The 18508-nt window shown below is 37.1% G+C and overlaps 2 protein-coding genes across 2 annotated transcripts; both read left to right on the forward strand.

The window, feature by feature from the left end:
- The first annotated feature begins 6067 nt into the window (after positions 1 to 6067).
- Positions 6068 to 7015, forward strand: LOC126079179 (olfactory receptor 52E8-like). Its single transcript, XM_049890092.1, has one exon. It carries the CDS (start codon positions 6074 to 6076, stop codon positions 7013 to 7015), a length of 942 nt encoding a protein of 313 aa, XP_049746049.1. The 5' UTR covers positions 6068 to 6073.
- Positions 7016 to 17042: 10027 nt separating this feature from the next.
- On the forward strand, positions 17043 to 18023 carry LOC126080047 (olfactory receptor 52E8-like). Its single transcript, XM_049891367.1, has one exon. The coding sequence runs from the start codon at positions 17049 to 17051 to the stop codon at positions 18021 to 18023; it is 975 nt and encodes a 324-aa protein (XP_049747324.1). The 5' UTR covers positions 17043 to 17048.
- The last annotated feature ends 485 nt before the right edge of the window (positions 18024 to 18508 follow it).

Genomic DNA, 18508 nt, shown 5'->3' on the forward strand with positions numbered 1-18508 from the left:
ATGTTCTCTAATCTGATCCTATATTCTATACTTCTGCTATTCAAAATTCTTCTACTGTGTCTTCTGGAAACATTTTTTTTTTTTATTGATGTAAATATAAATGTAACAAAGCATTTGACTCTTCAACTGTCTTCACATTTGCAGTTCAATGACATGAATTACATTCATCAAGTTGTTCAACCACCACCATTTTGGAGGGAAGTTTTCCAGGGGAGTGGCAGAGGGTGCTAATCTCTGACAGTGTAGTCCAAAGCCAACAGGCCTTCTTCCCTCACAATCTTATCCAGAATGTTCTAGTTACACTGTGTTTACTAATATCAAAGGACACATCACATACCCAACCAAACTAAAGAGGCAGGAAAAATGGCTCCATCTCTTGATGAGAGGATATTAAACATCTTTAGGGAAGCAAGAATTTAATGTCGTTTTTACAACTTGTACACCTATTAGGAAATATTCACCTACAGTGAGATCATAAAGACATTCTTATATGGTTTATTCTAGAAACTTTATTTCTATATATTTCATCTTTTTATCAACATTCCATTTTGAATTAAATTTTCTTTATGGAAGGAAGTGAGGTCAAGTTTTATTATGTTTAAATATCCAATTGATTCATATTGGCTATTAAATTGACTCTTCCCGTTTGCCTAAAAGTCTATTCCTTCTCCACTGTTCTTCAGTGCTATCTTTGTTATAAATCATGCATTCATGTATATGTGGTTCTGTTTCTAGACTATTGTGCTGCCCATTTACCTATTCTTGGACCAATATCCAACAATTTTAATTATTGAAGCTAAATTCTTCAAGATTGTCTGGTAATTTTTGACCTATTACTTTTTGTTTGTTTCAATTCTTTTTTTAATTGTACTTTAGATGAAAGTTTACAGAACAAACTAGTTTCTCATTAAACATTTAGTACACACATTGTTTTATGACGTTGTGTAACAAACCCATGACATGTCAACACTCTCCCTTCTTGACCTTGGGTTCCCTGTTACCAGCTTTCCTTTCCCCTCCAGCCTTCTAGTCCTTGCCCCTGGGCTGGTGTGCCCCTTTAGTCTCATTTTGTTTTATGGGCCTGTCTAATCTTTGGCTGAAGGGTGAACTTTGGGAGTGACTTCATTATTGAGTTAAAAGGGTGTCCAGAGGCCATACTCTCGGGGTTTCTCTGATCTTTTTTTTGTGAGCTAGATTTTTGTTCTATGTTTTTCTTCAGCTCTGTCCATGACCCTCTATTGTGATCCCCATCAGAGCAGTCAGGGGTGCTAGCTGGGCACCATCCCGTTGTACTGTACTCAGTCTGGTGGAGGCCGTGGTAGACATGGTCCATTAGTCCTTTGGGCTAATCTTTCCCTTTTATCTTTAGTTTTCTTCTTTCTCCCTTGCTCCCAAAGGGCAAGACCAGTGCAGTATCTTAGATGGCTGCTCACAGGCTTTTGAGACCCCAGATACTACTCACCAAAGTAGGATGTAGAACATTTTCTTTATGAACTATGTTATGCCAATTGAGATGGATGTTCCCCGAGACCATGAGACCTACTGCTTTTTAATATATATTACAGTTTGAAAACAAATGGACAAACAAGCCCTCAAGAATATTTAGTACATTGAATACATAGCTCAGTATAGAGGATAATTAAAAAAATTGTCTGTTTTTGCAAACCATGTACATAGTGTATGTCTTAAGCATTTATTTTTAAAAAATTATGCTCACTAATTTTTATAATTTTATTATAGAAATATTGCAAATTTTTGCTAGATTTAGCCCAAAGTAAGTGATATTTTGTGTTATTTTAGATTTTATAATTTAAAGAGTTTTTCTTGTTTATTTTTGCCGTAAAGAAATATAGTTGATTTTGGATATAGTTCTTATATCAAGTTGGCCTTCAAAGCATTCAGTTCATTCTGGAAACTTCTTTGCTTTTGGTTTAGTCGAGGCAACTTGAATATTTTATTATGATTAGGGAAAAGAGTTTCCAGATAAATGAGAGAGAGACAATTAATGGATAAGGTAATGAGGATATGATAGAGCCAGGGCCAAAAAAGCAAGAACTTTAAAATTCAATCTTGAAAGGAGAAATCATATCGCAAATTCTATCAGTGTTGGTAAAGGAATGGATTATTTGGTAAAAGTAAAGAAGTAATGAAAAATTTTGCATTTTAGTCTTAGAAAAAAAAAATTAGTCTCAGCTAGGTAAATTAGAGGGTCAGGGAAAAGGAGGAAGACTTTCAACTAGGTAGAAAGACACAATGGCTGCAACAATGAGCTCAAACATATCAATGATCGTGAGGATGGCGCAGCACCAGGCAGTGTTTCCTTCTGTTGTACAGAAGGCTGTTATAAATCAGAACCAACTCCACAGCACCTAACAACAACAACAAGCCTTAATATTAGGACCACAATGCAATGGTTAAAGCCCTCGACTGTTAATTGAAAGTCAGCTATTCAAACACAGCAGTGGGTCTGTGAGGAAAAAGACCTGGAGATCTGTTCCCATAACGATTACAGCCTAGGAAACCCTTTGGGGCATTTCTACTCTGTCCTATAGGGTCATTAGTAGTCAGAATCTACTCAAAGGCACGTGACAACAACACCAACAGGCTTAATGTAGGGAGAAGGAGATTGCAAAGAGAATTCTCCAGTGCCTTTAATTATATGTCCAGTTCTCAAAGATACTGTAGTTCCCATCCCAAGGGAACTAGGGCTGCAATAACAATGTATATAGGTACTTCTCTCAAGCATTGGAAATTGGGTGCCCCAGAAAGGTGTCAAGGGTTTTGTTCAAAGTTCTGCTCTTAGAGATTTGGTGATCAAGGTAAGTCATCTTATGGTTGGGCTGTGAAAAATAGCAAGAGAGATGAGGAAAGGGTTTATGCCAAGCTAGCATGGAGAAATGCAGGATTAGATGAGTGAAAATATGAAAAAACGATGAAGAAAGCACATTCTTTTAATGATAACCCCTCAAGTCTACTCTTGTTTTTTTGTATATGCATATACCTCTGGCAGTGGGTGGTGGGTTTTATACCTCTGCAAAGTTTCACACACAGTCACAGGGACAGTGAACTGATGATGGAGAGGTACCTCTATATCCTGTATGTTTGGCCATTGTTTCCCTAATTTCTAGAATTGTACCAGGTATAGATGTGATTTATACATATATGTTGTTGTTGTTAGGTGCCATTGAGTCAGTTCCGACTCATAGCGACCCTATGCACAACAGAATGAAACACACTGCCCAGTCCTGAGCAATCCTTATGATCGTTGTTATGCTTGAGCTCATTGTTGCAGCCACTGTGTCAATCCCCCTCACTGAGGGTCTTCCTCTTTTCCGCTGACCCTATACTCTGCCAAGCATCATGTCCTTCTCCAGGGACTGATCCCTCCTGACAAAGTGTTTCAGAGTTATGTTCTAGTCTTGTTTTCCCCAAAAGCCCTCGGGTTTTTTTTTTTTTTAATCATCTATTTATTTATTTTTTAGGGGGGCTGGGAGGAGCTAGGACAGTCTTATTGCCAAACCCAGCACAGATGGGATGGTATATGGATATATTTTGCAATAAGATATCAGTATACATTTATGTAATGATTAAGCAAGAGCAAAGATTATTGACTTTTGAAATAGTGTTTTCACAGAGAGAAGGAAAGCATCAGTTTTGAGAACCTTCCTGGAAATTCCACAGGGTTAAGTGAGTAGTTGAGTTTTTTGGGATATATATATACTTTTTTTTTTTTCCCCTGAGTTTCTGCTGTATGTGGCCCCTATGGCTGATTAGGCCTTGAGCCCTTAAGAGTTTGGTCATTAATCTACTGAATCTTTGGACAAGATCATAGAAATGACAACAAATTCCTTTTTTATATTCTTACTGGTCATTTTGCTTTCTTTTCCTTGCTATTCTCTCCAAGTGGCATGAAATTTCTTTTCTTGTTTTTCGTAGTTTAAAAAAGTCTTAGTATAAGCCTAACCTCTTCCATGTAATTTTTATTAACCCAACTCTATAACATTCTATGCATACTCTGACCATAATGCTTGAAATCCAGTTTTCAAATTTCAGCTTTGGAGTATCATCTTCTTCACTACAAGTAATCCTCTAGAGGGTACATGGTGGATCTTATTCAAATTTGTATCCTTTGCCCATCAAGGCTGGCACATAGAAGAGTTCATTAACATCTGATGGAAACCATTACGACAGATACCCCTCCACTTTCATTGTTTTTCTACTAAAGAGAAATAGGAGAATTGTACCCTTATCTCTGGCAGTTGATTGAGGAACATGATTGATGTAATTGGTTTTAATGAATTGTACACACAAAAAATGTTGAATTGGCAAATGTGTTCTCTGTATTTTTACAATTAAAAAAGCACTAAAAGCTTCAGCTATTCCCTTCTAAGCCCCAGTAACAATCCAGTAACCGAAGTTTATATATATATCCAAAGAAAACCCCTTGACCTCAAATAGTCCAATAGATTCCTAGTCATAGCAACACTATAGGATAGAGTAGATCTGCCCCATCATGTTTCCAAGGCTGTAAATCTTTACGGAAGCATACAGCCACGTCTTTTTCCCCGAAGCAGCTGGTGGGTTCGAACAGCCCACCTTTTGGTTAACAGCCAAGTGCTTTAGCCTCTGCACCACCAGAGCTCATGTATATATTCTAAGTCCTATGTATATATCCTCCCTGAGAAAATTTCCCAAATTATCATTTCTTCTATTTTTTCATATGCATCAAATCAGCTCAGTTTTTTTTTTTTTTTTTTTTTTTTTTTTTTTTGGCCAGGCACTTGTCGTGGATTTAAAGCAGTGTATACTAATCTTCGTTTATCTCTTATGGTTACCTCTCAACTCTGACTTACTCCAACCTCCAAGCATTCCATTAAATTTGAATCAAACTCTCTGTGCAGCTGCACACATAACATTTGACCCCTTTTATATTTTCTGTAGAACTAGTTTTACCCACAAAGTTTTCCAGTAATGATTTCCCCCAAGTTTGTTTCTAATTTACTGTAAATTCAGAATTTCCATAGAGTCTGGATAAGTGTTATAAAACAAAATCACTTAATAGTTCTTTCTGTGTTGCTAAAGAGAGAGCATCCATAAAGACACTAAGATCTGGGATAGAGTCTTTGTAGGAAGTAAATTGTAGGGTATCTAAAGTGCTTCCTCCTCTCATCATACAAGGCTAACATACTATTTAAAAATTATCTAGCTCAGAAAATTTAACCCCTCCCTCTGTAGCTTGTCCTTCTTTGGACACTATCTTTACTAGATGTGTTTCCTGTGGTGTGTCTAAGAGATAGACTTATCTGGATTAAAATAATCTCCCAACATATGTTTCATCATAACAGCAAAATACTCTTTGTCAAGCATCTCACTTTCCTTGTCTTTATCCATTTTTCATATCTAATGGATATGATTTTTTTTTCAAAAACCAGTTATGATGAGACCTAAATTGTTTAATGTCTGAAACACAACTTCGAAATTAGTTGTTGTCTTGCCTTCTCTTACTGAAATCCTTTATTTATGGAACTTTTAAAATTGAGAACATTTATGTGGCATACCATCTAGTATTCAATAACACACATACAATAAACACACACACAGAAAGTGTTAAACACATTAAATTTTTAGGATTTTACATTCTCAGATAGAGGGATCATTGGCATTATAAATACCCAAGAAATTATCATGCTTATTAACCAAAAACGTGTTTAAAAATATCAAAAATACAGACTCTGTATCTTTATTTCTCATTTGTTTCTGGCTACACTCCTGACTGTAAATTTCCATCTGGCTGATAGATATTCTTCTCTGGTCTCTTCATGCCCAATCTTGCTAGTAGGGAAAGTGGCAGTAGAGTGAGACTGACTCTATTCTTGGTGCTGAGTAATGATCAGGTGGGGCTAGCATAACAAGAGTATTTTAACTCCTTTTTGAATGGGAATGATGGAACGTGACCATGTTATTTTGTATTTTAAAAGGAATCTGGAAAAAAGAAGGAAGTGGAGCAAGAATCACTAATTGGAAGCCAAGAACTGTCTCTGGCATGCCAGAACATCTAATTTTGGCAGGAAGAATGTCAGTGCTTAATGACACCCAGTTTTATCCTTCTTCATTCCTCCTAGTGGGGATCCCAGGGCTAGAAGATGTGCACATCTGGATTGGATTCCCATTTTTATTTGTGTATCTCGTTGCGCTCCTGGGGAATGCTGTTGTTCTGTTTGTGCTCCAGACTGAGAACAGTCTCCATGAGCCCATGTACTATTTCCTGGCCATGCTGGATTCCATTGACCTGGGCCTCTCCACAGCCACCATCCCCAAAATGCTGGGCATCTTCTGGTTTAGCCTCAGGGAGATATCTTTTGGATGTTGCCTTTCCCAGATGTTCTTCAACCACTTCTTCACTGCCATGGAAAGCATTGTGCTTGTAGCTATGGCCTTTGACCGCTACATTGCCATTTGTAAATCCCTTCTGTACACCATGATCCTCACCAGCAAAATCATCAGCATCATTGCAGGCATTGCTATCCTGAGAAGCCTGTACATGGTGCTTCCACTAGTGTTTCTCCTCCTTAGGCTGCCCTTCTGCGGGCACCATATCATCCCTCATAGCTACTGTGAGCACATGGGCATTGCCCGTCTGGCCTGTGCCAGCATCAAAATGAACATTATGTTTGGCCTAGGCAACATTACCCTCTTAATATTGGATGTGCTTCTTATTGTCCTGTCCTATGTCAGGATCCTCTATGCTGTTTTCCACTTGTCTTCTTGGGAAGCCAGGCTTAAAGCTCTTAATACCTGTGGCTGGCATATTGTTGTTATCTTAGCCTTTTTTATGCCAGCATTTTTCTCTTTTTTAACACATCGTTTTGGCCACAATGTTCCCCAATATATCCACATCTTCTCAGCCAGTTTGTATGTGGTTGTGCCCCCAGCCCTCAACCCTGTAATCTATGGGGTCAGGACTAAACAGATTAGGAAGCGAGTGCTCAGGATTTTCTTCAAGAAAGAGAGCTAACCAGACAACGCAATGGAGGGTCTATCTTAGAATTCATATTTCTTCCATTATTAAAGGTAGAATTATCTACTGCATAAGCTGTGGCTGCTAACCAAAAGGTCGGCAGTTCAAATCCACCAGGTGCTCCTGGGAAACTCTATGGGGCAGTTCTGCTCTCTCCTATGGGGGTCACTGAGTCAGAATCCATGCGATGGCAACGGGTTTGGTTTTTTTTTTTTTGGAACGTATTAAAAAGTAGGAAGACGAAGGGGAATAATGGGACTAATAATATTATTTATCCATCAATTTAAACTTTTGTCTTTAAGTTTAATAACAAGAATATTAGTGTTGATTTTTTCTTTTTTATACTATACTTTAAATGAATATTTACAGAGCAAACTAACGTCTCATTAACAATTAATACACATCTTTTTTGTGACAAGGGTTGCCAACCCTACGACATGTCAACACCGTCCTCTTCTCTACCTTCAGGTCCCCACTACCAGTTTTCTGTGCCTTTCTGCCTTCTCGTCCTCGTCCCTTGGGCTGGTTAAAAATTAGTGTTGATTTTATAATTTATCTTAAAAAAAGACACTATTTTTACAAGCACTGTATTTCTATGAAGTATATACTATTTTCCCCTCTTTTTAGATATATGTATGTCTATATATATTCATATTTAGACAAGTTAAATTATTTCTTCAAATTCCATTATTAGTAAGAAAGGGAAATTTAAGCCAAATATTAAATTTCTTTGCTGTTATGTGTGTGTACACATATATGAGTTTCTAACTGAGTAGATTCCCTAAAGTGGAAATTAGGTCATGTACTATGCATGAGCTCATCTTTGGTAGATACTGTCAAATGGTGTTCCAAGTTGTTTATCTCAATTTATACTGCCATCAGCAGGTGTGACAGTTCTAGTTGCTTCCTAATCTCACCAACACTTGTATTATTATTCTATTTAATTTGGAAAGTCTTGGAGTGTGTGCATGTGTGGGTATGTGTATAGTAGTAGTAGTAGTAGCTCATGGTTTTAATTTGCGTTTTCCTGATAAACAAAGAAATTTAATACCATTTCATATGCCTATTGGCAATGGGGCTGTTCTTTTTTTTTCCTTTTGAAGGGCTTATTCAATATTGTGTTTTTTCTATTGATTTTTAGGAATTTGAAAGTTGTATATATATGTTTATTTGAATATATGTATGGATACACACACACAATATGTATGTATTCCCCCACTATGAACTTGACTTTTTACTCTCTTTGTGCTGTCTTTTCATGAACAGTAGTGTGTTATTTTAACATTTATTTATTTTTTGGTTAATTGCTTTTTCATCCCGTTTAAGAAATCTGTGCCTATTTCCAATATACATATACAATATATCTGTAATAGATATTTTGGATAAGGTGGACAGTAGAAGTCATGATTTAAATGTTAAATTATCCCAGCATTTATTGGAAAGAGCTCCCTTATACAAATGCACTCCTGTGGCACTTTCATAATAAGTCAACTGACCTTTTATGAAAAGGTCTGTTCCTTGATTCTCTAGTCATTTATATTATTTGTCTACTCAGCAATACTATACAATTAGAAATTGTGTACCTTTACAATATGTGTTGACATATGGTCATGTAAATCCTACAGTCTTTCTTTTCTTTTTCAATATTATCTTTACTAGATCTTCTTAGTTCTTTGATTTTCTAAGTACGAATTATGGAGTCAGCTCGACAGGGCATACATAGTGCATATACACACACATGCACACAGCTTGCGGATATTTTGATAGGGTTTGTTTGAACCTATTGATATAATTAACCTTTATACTATGTTTAGCTTTCAAATCCCTAAATAAGGAAAATCTTTATTTCATGAAGTCTCCTTTAAAAAGGATTAATAAATCACGTGATATTTGAACAGGGAGCAAAGATAATCCAATGGAGCAAGGATAGTCTTTTCAACAAATGATTTTGAAAAAACTGGACATCAACATGCACGAAAACTAAATGTAGACACTGACTTTTATACCTCGCACAAAAATTAATTCAAAATGGATTATGATGTAAATGTAAAATGCAAAACTATGCAACTTCTAGAAGATAGGACAAAATCTGAGTGATCTTCGTTCAATGATAACTTTTAAGGTACAACCCTAAAGCACAATTCATGAGAAGAATAAAAACATTGATAAGTTGTACTTCATTAAAATTAAAACCTTCTGTTCTGTAAAAGACACTGTTAAGAGAGTGAAAAAACAAATCACAGACTGAGAGAAAATATTTGCAAGACACATATCTGATAAAGGACTTGTATCCAAAAAAAGAACAAGAAAAAAATACGTATGTATAAGCTCTTAAACAATTAAAAAGTGGGCAAAAGATCTGAATAAGCAAATCTATAGAGGGTAAATAAACATGTTAAAAGAAGGTATATAGATGGTAAATAAACATATCAAAAGATGCTCAACATCATAAGTACTTAAACCAAAAACAAACAAGAAAAAGACAAACCCATTGCGGTAGAGACGATTCCGACTCATAGGGACCCTATAGGAAAGAGTAGAACTGCCCCATAGAGTTTCCAAGGAGCTCCTGGTGGATTGGAACTGCCAGCCTTTTGGCTAGCAGCCATAGCTCTTAACTACTACTCCACCAGGGTTTCCCATAAGTCCTTGGGGATTGTGAATTAAAACAACGATGAGATACCACTACACACCTATTACCAAAATAACAACAATAACAAAAATCCAAACCTATTGCCATTGAGTCGATTCCAACTAATGGCTAAAATCCAAAATGCTGATAACACCAAATGCTGGTGAGGATGTGGAGGAATAGGAAGTCTCATTCATTGTTGGTGAGATTGCAAAATGGTACAGCCACTTGAAAGGCAGCCTGGCAATTTCTTACAAAGCTAAACATAGGCTTACCATACATGCAACAATTGTGCTACTAGGTATTTACCCCCAACAAGTTGAAAAAGTTGGTTCATGAATGTATATGCAAGCTTTATTCGTAATTGCCAAAAATTGGAAGCAACTAAGATGCCCTTCAATAGGTAATTGAATAAACACACTGTGGTACACCCATTCAATGGAATACCATTCAGTGATAAATAAGAGATGAGACATCAAGCATCAAAAACAGATGAAGACCTTTATCGCTAAGTGAAAAAAGCCAGTTGAGAAGGCTACATACTGTTATGATTCCAACTATATGACATCTTGGAAAAGGCAAAAATATACAGAGAGTAAAAAGATCAGTGGTTTCCAGGGGGTTCTGGGGGAGGGAGGAAAAACGAATAGGTGGAGCACAAGGGATTTTAAGACAGCGAAACTGTTCTGTATGATTATGCACCTGTCAAAATCCATAGGACTGTACAACAGAGTGAACACTAATGTAAACTATAGACTTTAGTTGATAAGAATTTATCAGCACTGGTTCATCTATTTATAAAATTAACCACACTGACCCAAGATGTACAGGGGAAACTGTAGTGGGCGAAAGGGTATATGGGAACTCTCTATACTTTCTCCTCAGTTTTTCTGTAAACCAAAACCATTCTAAAAAACGAGGCTATTATTTAAAAAGAAGAAAAGTATATATATACACATACACATTTTTTAAAGGCAAAGAAAAAATGCATTGTAGTAGAGTTTTGATGTTACTCAGAGCTCTTGCATATTTCCTTCAGATATTTGATGTTTTTCTCTTTATTCTAAATTGTATCATTTGAAAATGTTTATATTCTAATTTTTTGTTATTTCTCCATAGAAATTCAAAGGATTCTTGTATTTTGACCTTATATCTAGGGACCTTACAAATTCTAATAATTTATCTGCTGATTATATATATTAATTATCTCTTATGTGAAAAATGACAGTTTTATTTCTTCCTTTCAAATTTTTATTCCTCTTACTTTTTGATTTATTCATATTGTCTTTAAAAAGAGCTATGATCTCTAGTACAATTAAGAATACAAATGGTTGTAATTACTATCTGTATCTTGTTTCTCCTCTTCAGAGAGAATATTTCAAAGAATTAGCAGCCATGATGCTTGCTGTAGCTGTTTTAGGCGCATTGGTCCTACACAGGTTTTCTGTTTCTTCCTGTGTCATTTGGTTGAGCTCACTTCCCCAAAAATTAGTTGTTTTATGTCAAATTGCAAATACACTTAAAATCAGTGATTTGTAGAAACTTACTATTTTTTAATGTATGATAGCATTAATTATTCATCTCTTTTCTTCAGGATTGATATTGCTAAGTTTTAAAAATTTTATTAGTTTTTCTGGAACCCGGTATTGTGTCTCATTGAGTATTTCTATTACGTTTGCTCTTTACTTCATTAAGCAATTTGATTCTCTTTGTTATTCTTACTACCTTTTGTGTTTTAGTTTACTGTTTTTTCCTATTAGCTAGAATGGCTACTTAGATAACTTATTTTCATCATTTTTTCTATCCTAATGTTTGCACTGAAAGGTATACTATTTTTTTTTTTTTTAATATATGAATAGCTGTGGCTGTATCACACAAGGTTTTGGGGACAAATACTTTCTGAATACCTTATACTTGAACTCTCAACAGTGAGGTATAAGTAAACTTTTCTTTCACATAAACCTGATGAGGACACCATGTTAAGAAGGGGATAGTGATTAATATTGTGATGTCCAATAAAAAGTGAAAAAAAGTTCTTTAAGGAATCAGTGTGCATTGAGTTATGAAAACATATGGCCCATAAATAGGTATTGAGGAGAGGGCAGGTGGTAAGAAATATTTTCTATTGTGGTTAGATCCCTCCCTCTGGATTTATTTTATTATTTATTCATTAAAGAAATATTAATCATGCAATTGTTATTTTTCAGACTGTTCTAACGACTGGGAATACAACCTTGAAAAAGGTAGTCACAGTCCCTGCTCCCATGCACCTAATATGCACATAGAAATGAGAGAAAAAAGAAATGAATATAGATATAATTTTAGGTAGGTGGGAATGTTATGAAGCAAAATAAAGCTGGCTAAGGGAAGGGAGTTGGGAGGATGACCATTTTAAATGGGGAGGTCAGGGAAGGTTTCTTTGCAGCAGAGGAATTTGAGGAGGACCTGAATAAAGTGAGGGAGCAAGGCTTTAGCATGAATTGGACAATTGTGTTCTAGGTGTGTGACTGGCAAAAGCATAATCCCTGGGACAAGAATGAGTTTAAAATATTTGAAAAAGAACCCCAAATATCATGTGCCTGGAGTGGAATAAATGATGAAGTAAGTGGCAAGAAATATCTTTGAAGACTACTTAAAGGGCAAGCAAACCATCTTAAGAAGTTTGGACTGGATAATGTACAGATTAAGTGAAAGGGGTAAATACATGAGTGGAGATTGAGTCCACTGAATAACTGTATTAGAGATTTTGTTTAAATTGTGAACTTGAATGTCCTACATATTTGCAAGGATTAAGAAAAGGGTCTGTAATGGTCTATAAAAGTAGATAAATACTTTAAGATATGGGACTGAAAGTGAGAGAGGGAGGGAAAGAGGGAGAAAGAGAGAGATTGTGGGGGTGGGGGGGAAAGAAAGAGGGACATTGCTTGGATAAAGGTAATGAAGAAGATGGGATAGGTTAGGATCAAAGCCAATACATCAGGTGTTCACCAGAAACTTTGAAATTTCACTTGGAAAAGAGAAATCAAAAAATTCTATTAGTGTTGATAAAGGAATGGATTATGTGTACAAAATAATCAATAAAATACTCTTGCCCAGTAGTCTCAATGTAGAGAGAGAGATTTCTAAAGAGAATTCTCCAGTGCCAATTAATGAAACTATGTCAAGGTCTCAGACATTATTGTCTCCCACCCCAGGGGAAATAAGGCTTTAGCAAAAGTATAAATACATTCTCTTCAGCATATTAAATGGTGTGCTGGAGACAGAAGCTAAGCCATGTTTTCAAAGCACTGCTTTCCAGAGGTTTAGAGATCAACGTAAGTCATATTGAGGGTAAACTGTGGAAAACAGCAGGAGTGATTGGGAAAGGGCTTATGACAAGCTAGTATGAAGAAAAAGAGAGGACAATTCAAAGTATGAAGAGAGAGGAAGGAGATGAACCAACTGATCCTCTATCAATCAGTAAAGATACTTTTCTAAGCCTGTATACATATTTCTAAACCTTGTAAATGGGTGAATAGCAAAATGACTGCCTTCTCCAATTTTCTAGAACTGTACCAGGTACAGTAAAGATGATCAATAAATATGTTTTTAAATGAATAAATTTGTCAATAAATGAATCATGGAAAATGGCCTGGAGGGATAGGCTTTTGTAAAAATAGGACCCAGGACTAGGGTGATGAAGCAGCTAACAAAGGAAGTGAGAATAACAGACTGGCCATGGGACTGGGGATTAGGCAGAGGTGAGATGAGAAGGGGCATATTATATTTTCTCCTTACCTTCATCAGATACAGGATATGGGATGAGGTGTGTATGTATGCTCTGCTGAAGTGGTCAGACTTAAGTAGAGACAGAGAATGCCAATTTGAGAAAATAGCTGCTGGATATGTCTGTTTAGGGCTTATTTATGGGCTGGAAGGAGCTGGAACTCAGCCATATCTCCAAATGCAGCACATGCTGGAGGACATATGAATACATGTTGCAATAAGTGCTTGTCTGCTAACCATAGATCATGGGTTCTAACCCATCAGCTGCTCTGTGGGAGAAAAATGTGGCAGTCTGTGTCTGTAAAGATTACCGTCTTGGAAACCCTGTGGGGCAGTCCTACTATAGAGTAGCTGTGATTTGGAATCCACTTGATGACAATGGGTTTGGTTTTTTTAAACACATATTTAGACTACCCTTGGTAATATATGATTAATCACTGGGCTGATAACTAAAGACAGAGGATCTATCTCACAGGAGAAATATACACAATTTGTTTCTGGAAAATTCTACAGCCTTGGAAACACTGTGGGACAGTTCTAAGCTGTCCTATAGGGTTGCTATGAGTCAGAATTGACTGGAAGGCAACGGGATACATATACAAGTCCCTGGGTGGTGCAAATGGTTAATGAACTCGGCTGCTAACCCGAAACATTGGAGCTTCAAGTCCACCCAGAGGCACCTCAGAAGAAAGGCCTGGCAATCCATTTCTGAAAAATCCAACTATTAAAAACCTTATGGAGCACAGCTCTACTTTGATACACATGGGGTTTTGGTAAGTCAGAATTGACTTGATGACAACTGATGGTGGTAATGGTACAGACATACAGAATGATTGAGTGGCTGGTTGCTTTGAGCAGTGTGTATGGACTCGGAAATTATGTTGTTCTAGAGAGGAGGAAAATCCCACTTTTGAAAACCCTCCTGGTAAATTCTCAAGGATAAGTGGGAGAAATTGATTTTCTTGTGATGTAGACATGTGTTCTTTTTCTGACTTTATGCTGTATGCAGCCGCTAAGAGTGACTGAAATACCAGACACTTATGAATCTGTTCATGAACCTATTGACACTGGAAAAGGTCACAGAACAGACAACAGTTCCAGAATTCTGTCCTGGCTGCCCAGTGTGGTTCCTTTTCTCACTTTTCCCTTGCTCCTCTCTCCACCTTGAATAAAATTCCTTTTCCTCTTTTTCTAAATAATTGCTTGTCTAACCTCCTCCATGGAATTTATCTTGACCCATCTCTACCCTTACATAATTTCATGCAAGGTAGTATTCAGATTTCTTCTTTGCAACTTCATCTCCCTCACTACACAGTGGTCTTCTTGAGGATAGGACAGGTCTTATGCAAATTTGTATTCAGATTGCCTAATCACGGCTGTCACATGAACAACCAAACCAGTAGCTGTTGAGTGGATTCTGACTCCTAGCAAACCCATGTGTGCACAATAGAACCCTGTTCCATAGGGTTTTTGAGGCTGTGACCTTTTATAAGCAGATTGCAAGGCCTTTCTTCCAAACTACCTCTGGGTGGGTTTGGACCACCAACCTTTTGGTTAGTAGCCAACCACTTAGTTGTTTGCACTACCTAGGGACTTCTTACATAGAAACAAACAAAAAAAAAAACCCAAACCCAGTGCCGTCAAGTCAATTCCAACTCATAGCGACCCTATAGACAGAGTAGAACTGCCCCATAGAGTTTCCAAGGAGCGCCTGGAGGATTAGAACTGCCAATCCTTTGGTTAGCAGCCGTAGCACTTAACCACTAAATCACCAGGGTTTCTGTTAAATATTCGATAAAATGAATTGTGAAAGGGAAACCTCCACATCCCTTGTGTATTCTCCACTAATCAAAAAGATCTATAGAATTTAACCCAAATTATGGAGCCCTGGTGGTATAGTGGTTCAGAGCTCAGCTGCTAACCAAAAGATCAACCATTCCAATCTACCAGCTGCTCTTTGGAAACCCTGTGAGGAAGTTCTACTCTATTCTACAGTGTGGCTATGAGTCAGAATCAAGTGGACGCCAATAGGTTATATAAATGTGTATGAATATGTATATATTTTTATCCGTTCTGAGACAATGTCCCAAATTGTCTTTCATTTTTGTTACCCTCCCAAGTGCTAAAATGAGTACAGTTGTTTGCCAGGCACTTGCCTTGCTTTTAAGGTAGAGTATACTCACCTTCATATACATTTGTCTCTGATGGGTGCCGCCTAAGTCTGTTGAGACATCTAAGTGTTTCTAAATTTAAAGCTTTTGAACAATTGCAAAGATCACATTCAATCACTTCTACCTTTTCTGTAGAATTAGTTTTACCCCAAATTGCCCAGTAATAAAAAAATAAGTAAATAAATTCACTCTAAACAAATTCAGAAATTTCTATAGCTCAGATGAGTGCTATAAAATAAAATCACTTAACAATACTTTTTTCTGTGTTACTGAATGAAAGACATTCATAAATACCATTTCAAAATCCACTGCCAACAAACCAATTTCAATTCATAGCCACTCTATAGGACAGAGTAGAACTGCCCCATAGGTCTTCCAAGGAGTGGCTGGTGAATTGGAACTGCCAACCTTTTGGTTAGCAGTCTTAGCTCTTAACCACCGTGCCAGTAGACCCAGGAAATAATCTTGGTAAGAACTAAACTGTAGAGTATCTAAAGTGCTTCTGCCTTCTCCCCATCATATGAGGCTGAGATAATATTTAAAAATTGTCTAGCTCAGAAAATGTAGTACTTCCCTCCTCCTTAGCTGGACCATCCCTGGACAATTTCTCTACTAGAGGTGTTTCCTTATGGGGCATCTAAAACCTAGGCTTGTATAGAGTAAACTAATTTCTCAACCCCTGTCCCTTCATAACTTTAAAATATTCTTTGTCAAACGTCTCACTCTCCTTGTCTTTATCTATTTTTCATATCTAATTGATAAATTTGCTTCTTTTTTGCCTTGTTTTTTTCTGAACCCTGACTTTGAAATTAATTGCTGTCCTGCCTCTTCCTACATATTAATTTAATGAGCTTTTTAAAAATTGAGAACATTTATGTGGTAGACCCTTCTCACGCATATGAATAAACAAAGATTTAGCTATCTTTGCACTTAGAATCAGACTATCTAGTATTCAGTTACACACACTCAAAATATACACACATGCACACACACGCAAAGTGTTAAACACATCACATTTTAAGGTTATCAGGTACTCAAATAGGTGAACGTAAATGTCCAAGGTATCACCATTCACATTAGCAAAAATGACTTCAAAGTTACTAGATACACAGATTCTAGACATTTATTTTTCCCATTTATTTCTGGTTATACTCCTGATTATGAATTTAAATCTGGAAGACATACCTTTGTCTCCACTCCTTTTTTCATGTCCAATCTTTCCAAGAAGAGAAAACACCAGAAGGAGGCTGATTCTATCCCTGGTACCGTTTGAAGCTTAGGTAAGACTAGCAGAACTTAAGGAGACTATTTTAACTCTTTTCTGAATGGGAACAAAGGAAGATTATAATGTTATTTCTTATTTTACCAGGAATCTGGAGGAAGGGAAAAATGGAGCAAGAATTACTAATGAGAAGTCAGTAACTATCTCTGGCACATAAAACTTCTAATTTTAGCAGGAAGAATGTCAATGCCTAATGACACCCAGTTCCATCCTTCTTCATTCATCCTAGTGGGCATCCCAGGGCTAGAAGACGTGCACATCTGGATTGGATTCCCATTTTTATTTGTGTATCTTGTTGCGCTCCTGCGGAATGCCGTTGTTCTGTTCGTGATCCAGGCTGAGAACAGTCTTCATGAACCCATGTACTACTTCCTGGCCATGTTGGACTCCATCGACCTGGGCCTTTCCACGACCACCATCCCCAAAACGCTGGGCATCTTCTGGTTTAGCCTCAGGGATATATCTTTTAGAGGCTGCCTTTCCCAGATGTTCTTCATCCACTTTTTTACAGTTATGGAGAGTGGTGTTCTTGCGGCTATGGCTTTTGACCGCTACATTGCCATTTGCAAACCCCTTCGGTACACCATGATCCTCACCAGCAAAATCATCAGCATCATTGCAGGCGTTGCTATCCTGAGGAGCCTGTACATGGTGCTTCCACTAGTGTTTCTCCTCCTTAGGCTGCCCTTCTGTGGGCACCATATCATCCCTCATAGCTACTGTGAGCACATGGGCATTGCCCGTCTGGCCTGTGCCAGCATCAAAGTGAATATTGCATTTGGCCTTGGCAACATTTCTCTCCTATTATTGGATGTGTTCCTTATTGCTCTGTCCTATGTCAAGATTCTGCATACTATTTTCCACCTGCCATCCTGGGAGTCTTGGCTCAAAGCTCTTAACACCTGTGGCTCCCACACTGGTGTTATCTTAGCGTTTTTCACACCAGCATTTTTCTCTTTTTTGGCACACCGTTTTGGCCACAATGTCCCCCGATACATCCATATCTTCTTGGCCAACTTGTATGTGGTTGTACCCCCAGCCCTCAATCCTGTAATCTATGGGGTCAGGACCAAGCAGATTCGAGAGCGAGTGTTGAGGATTTTCTTTAAAAAAAGACAGATAAACAGTCAGAGGCCATGGGTGGGTCTGTATTAAAATTCATGATTTTTTTTTCTACATGTTAAAAGTGGTGTTTTCTACTCTGTAACACAAAGGAGAACAGGAAAGCGTTGAAGAATACTGAGACTAATAACATTATTTTTTCTTGCTTTTTGGGAGCTGGCATAGTGAGATATCCACATTTAAAAAGGTAAACTTAAATCCTTACCTCATGCTGTATAGAAAATTTAACTCCAAATGTATCAGAGACCTAAATATAAGAAAAAATTTTAAAGGAAAACGTGGGAGAAAATATTCATAACCTTTGACCAGGCAAAGATTTCATAGATACAATAACAATTGCAAGGAAATTAAAGAGAAATCATAAAATCGACTTTATCAAAATTAAAAACTATCGTGTTTCAAAGCACTCCTTTAAGAAAATGGAAAAAGTAATATTCGGACTGAGAGAACACATTCACAAGTCCTCTAAATGGTAAAGGACTTGTATCCACAATATATAAAGTCTTACAACTCAATTA

This window comes from Elephas maximus, chromosome 7 (assembly GCF_024166365.1).
Source record: "Elephas maximus indicus isolate mEleMax1 chromosome 7, mEleMax1 primary haplotype, whole genome shotgun sequence".
Lineage (NCBI taxonomy): Eukaryota > Metazoa > Chordata > Mammalia > Proboscidea > Elephantidae > Elephas > Elephas maximus.

Coding starts and splice junctions, on each gene's coding strand:
- LOC126079179 (XM_049890092.1), top strand. CDS start 6,074: ATGTCAGTGCTTAATGACACCCAGTTTTATCCTTCTTCATTCCTCCTA.
- LOC126080047 (XM_049891367.1), top strand. CDS start 17,049: ATGTCAATGCCTAATGACACCCAGTTCCATCCTTCTTCATTCATCCTA.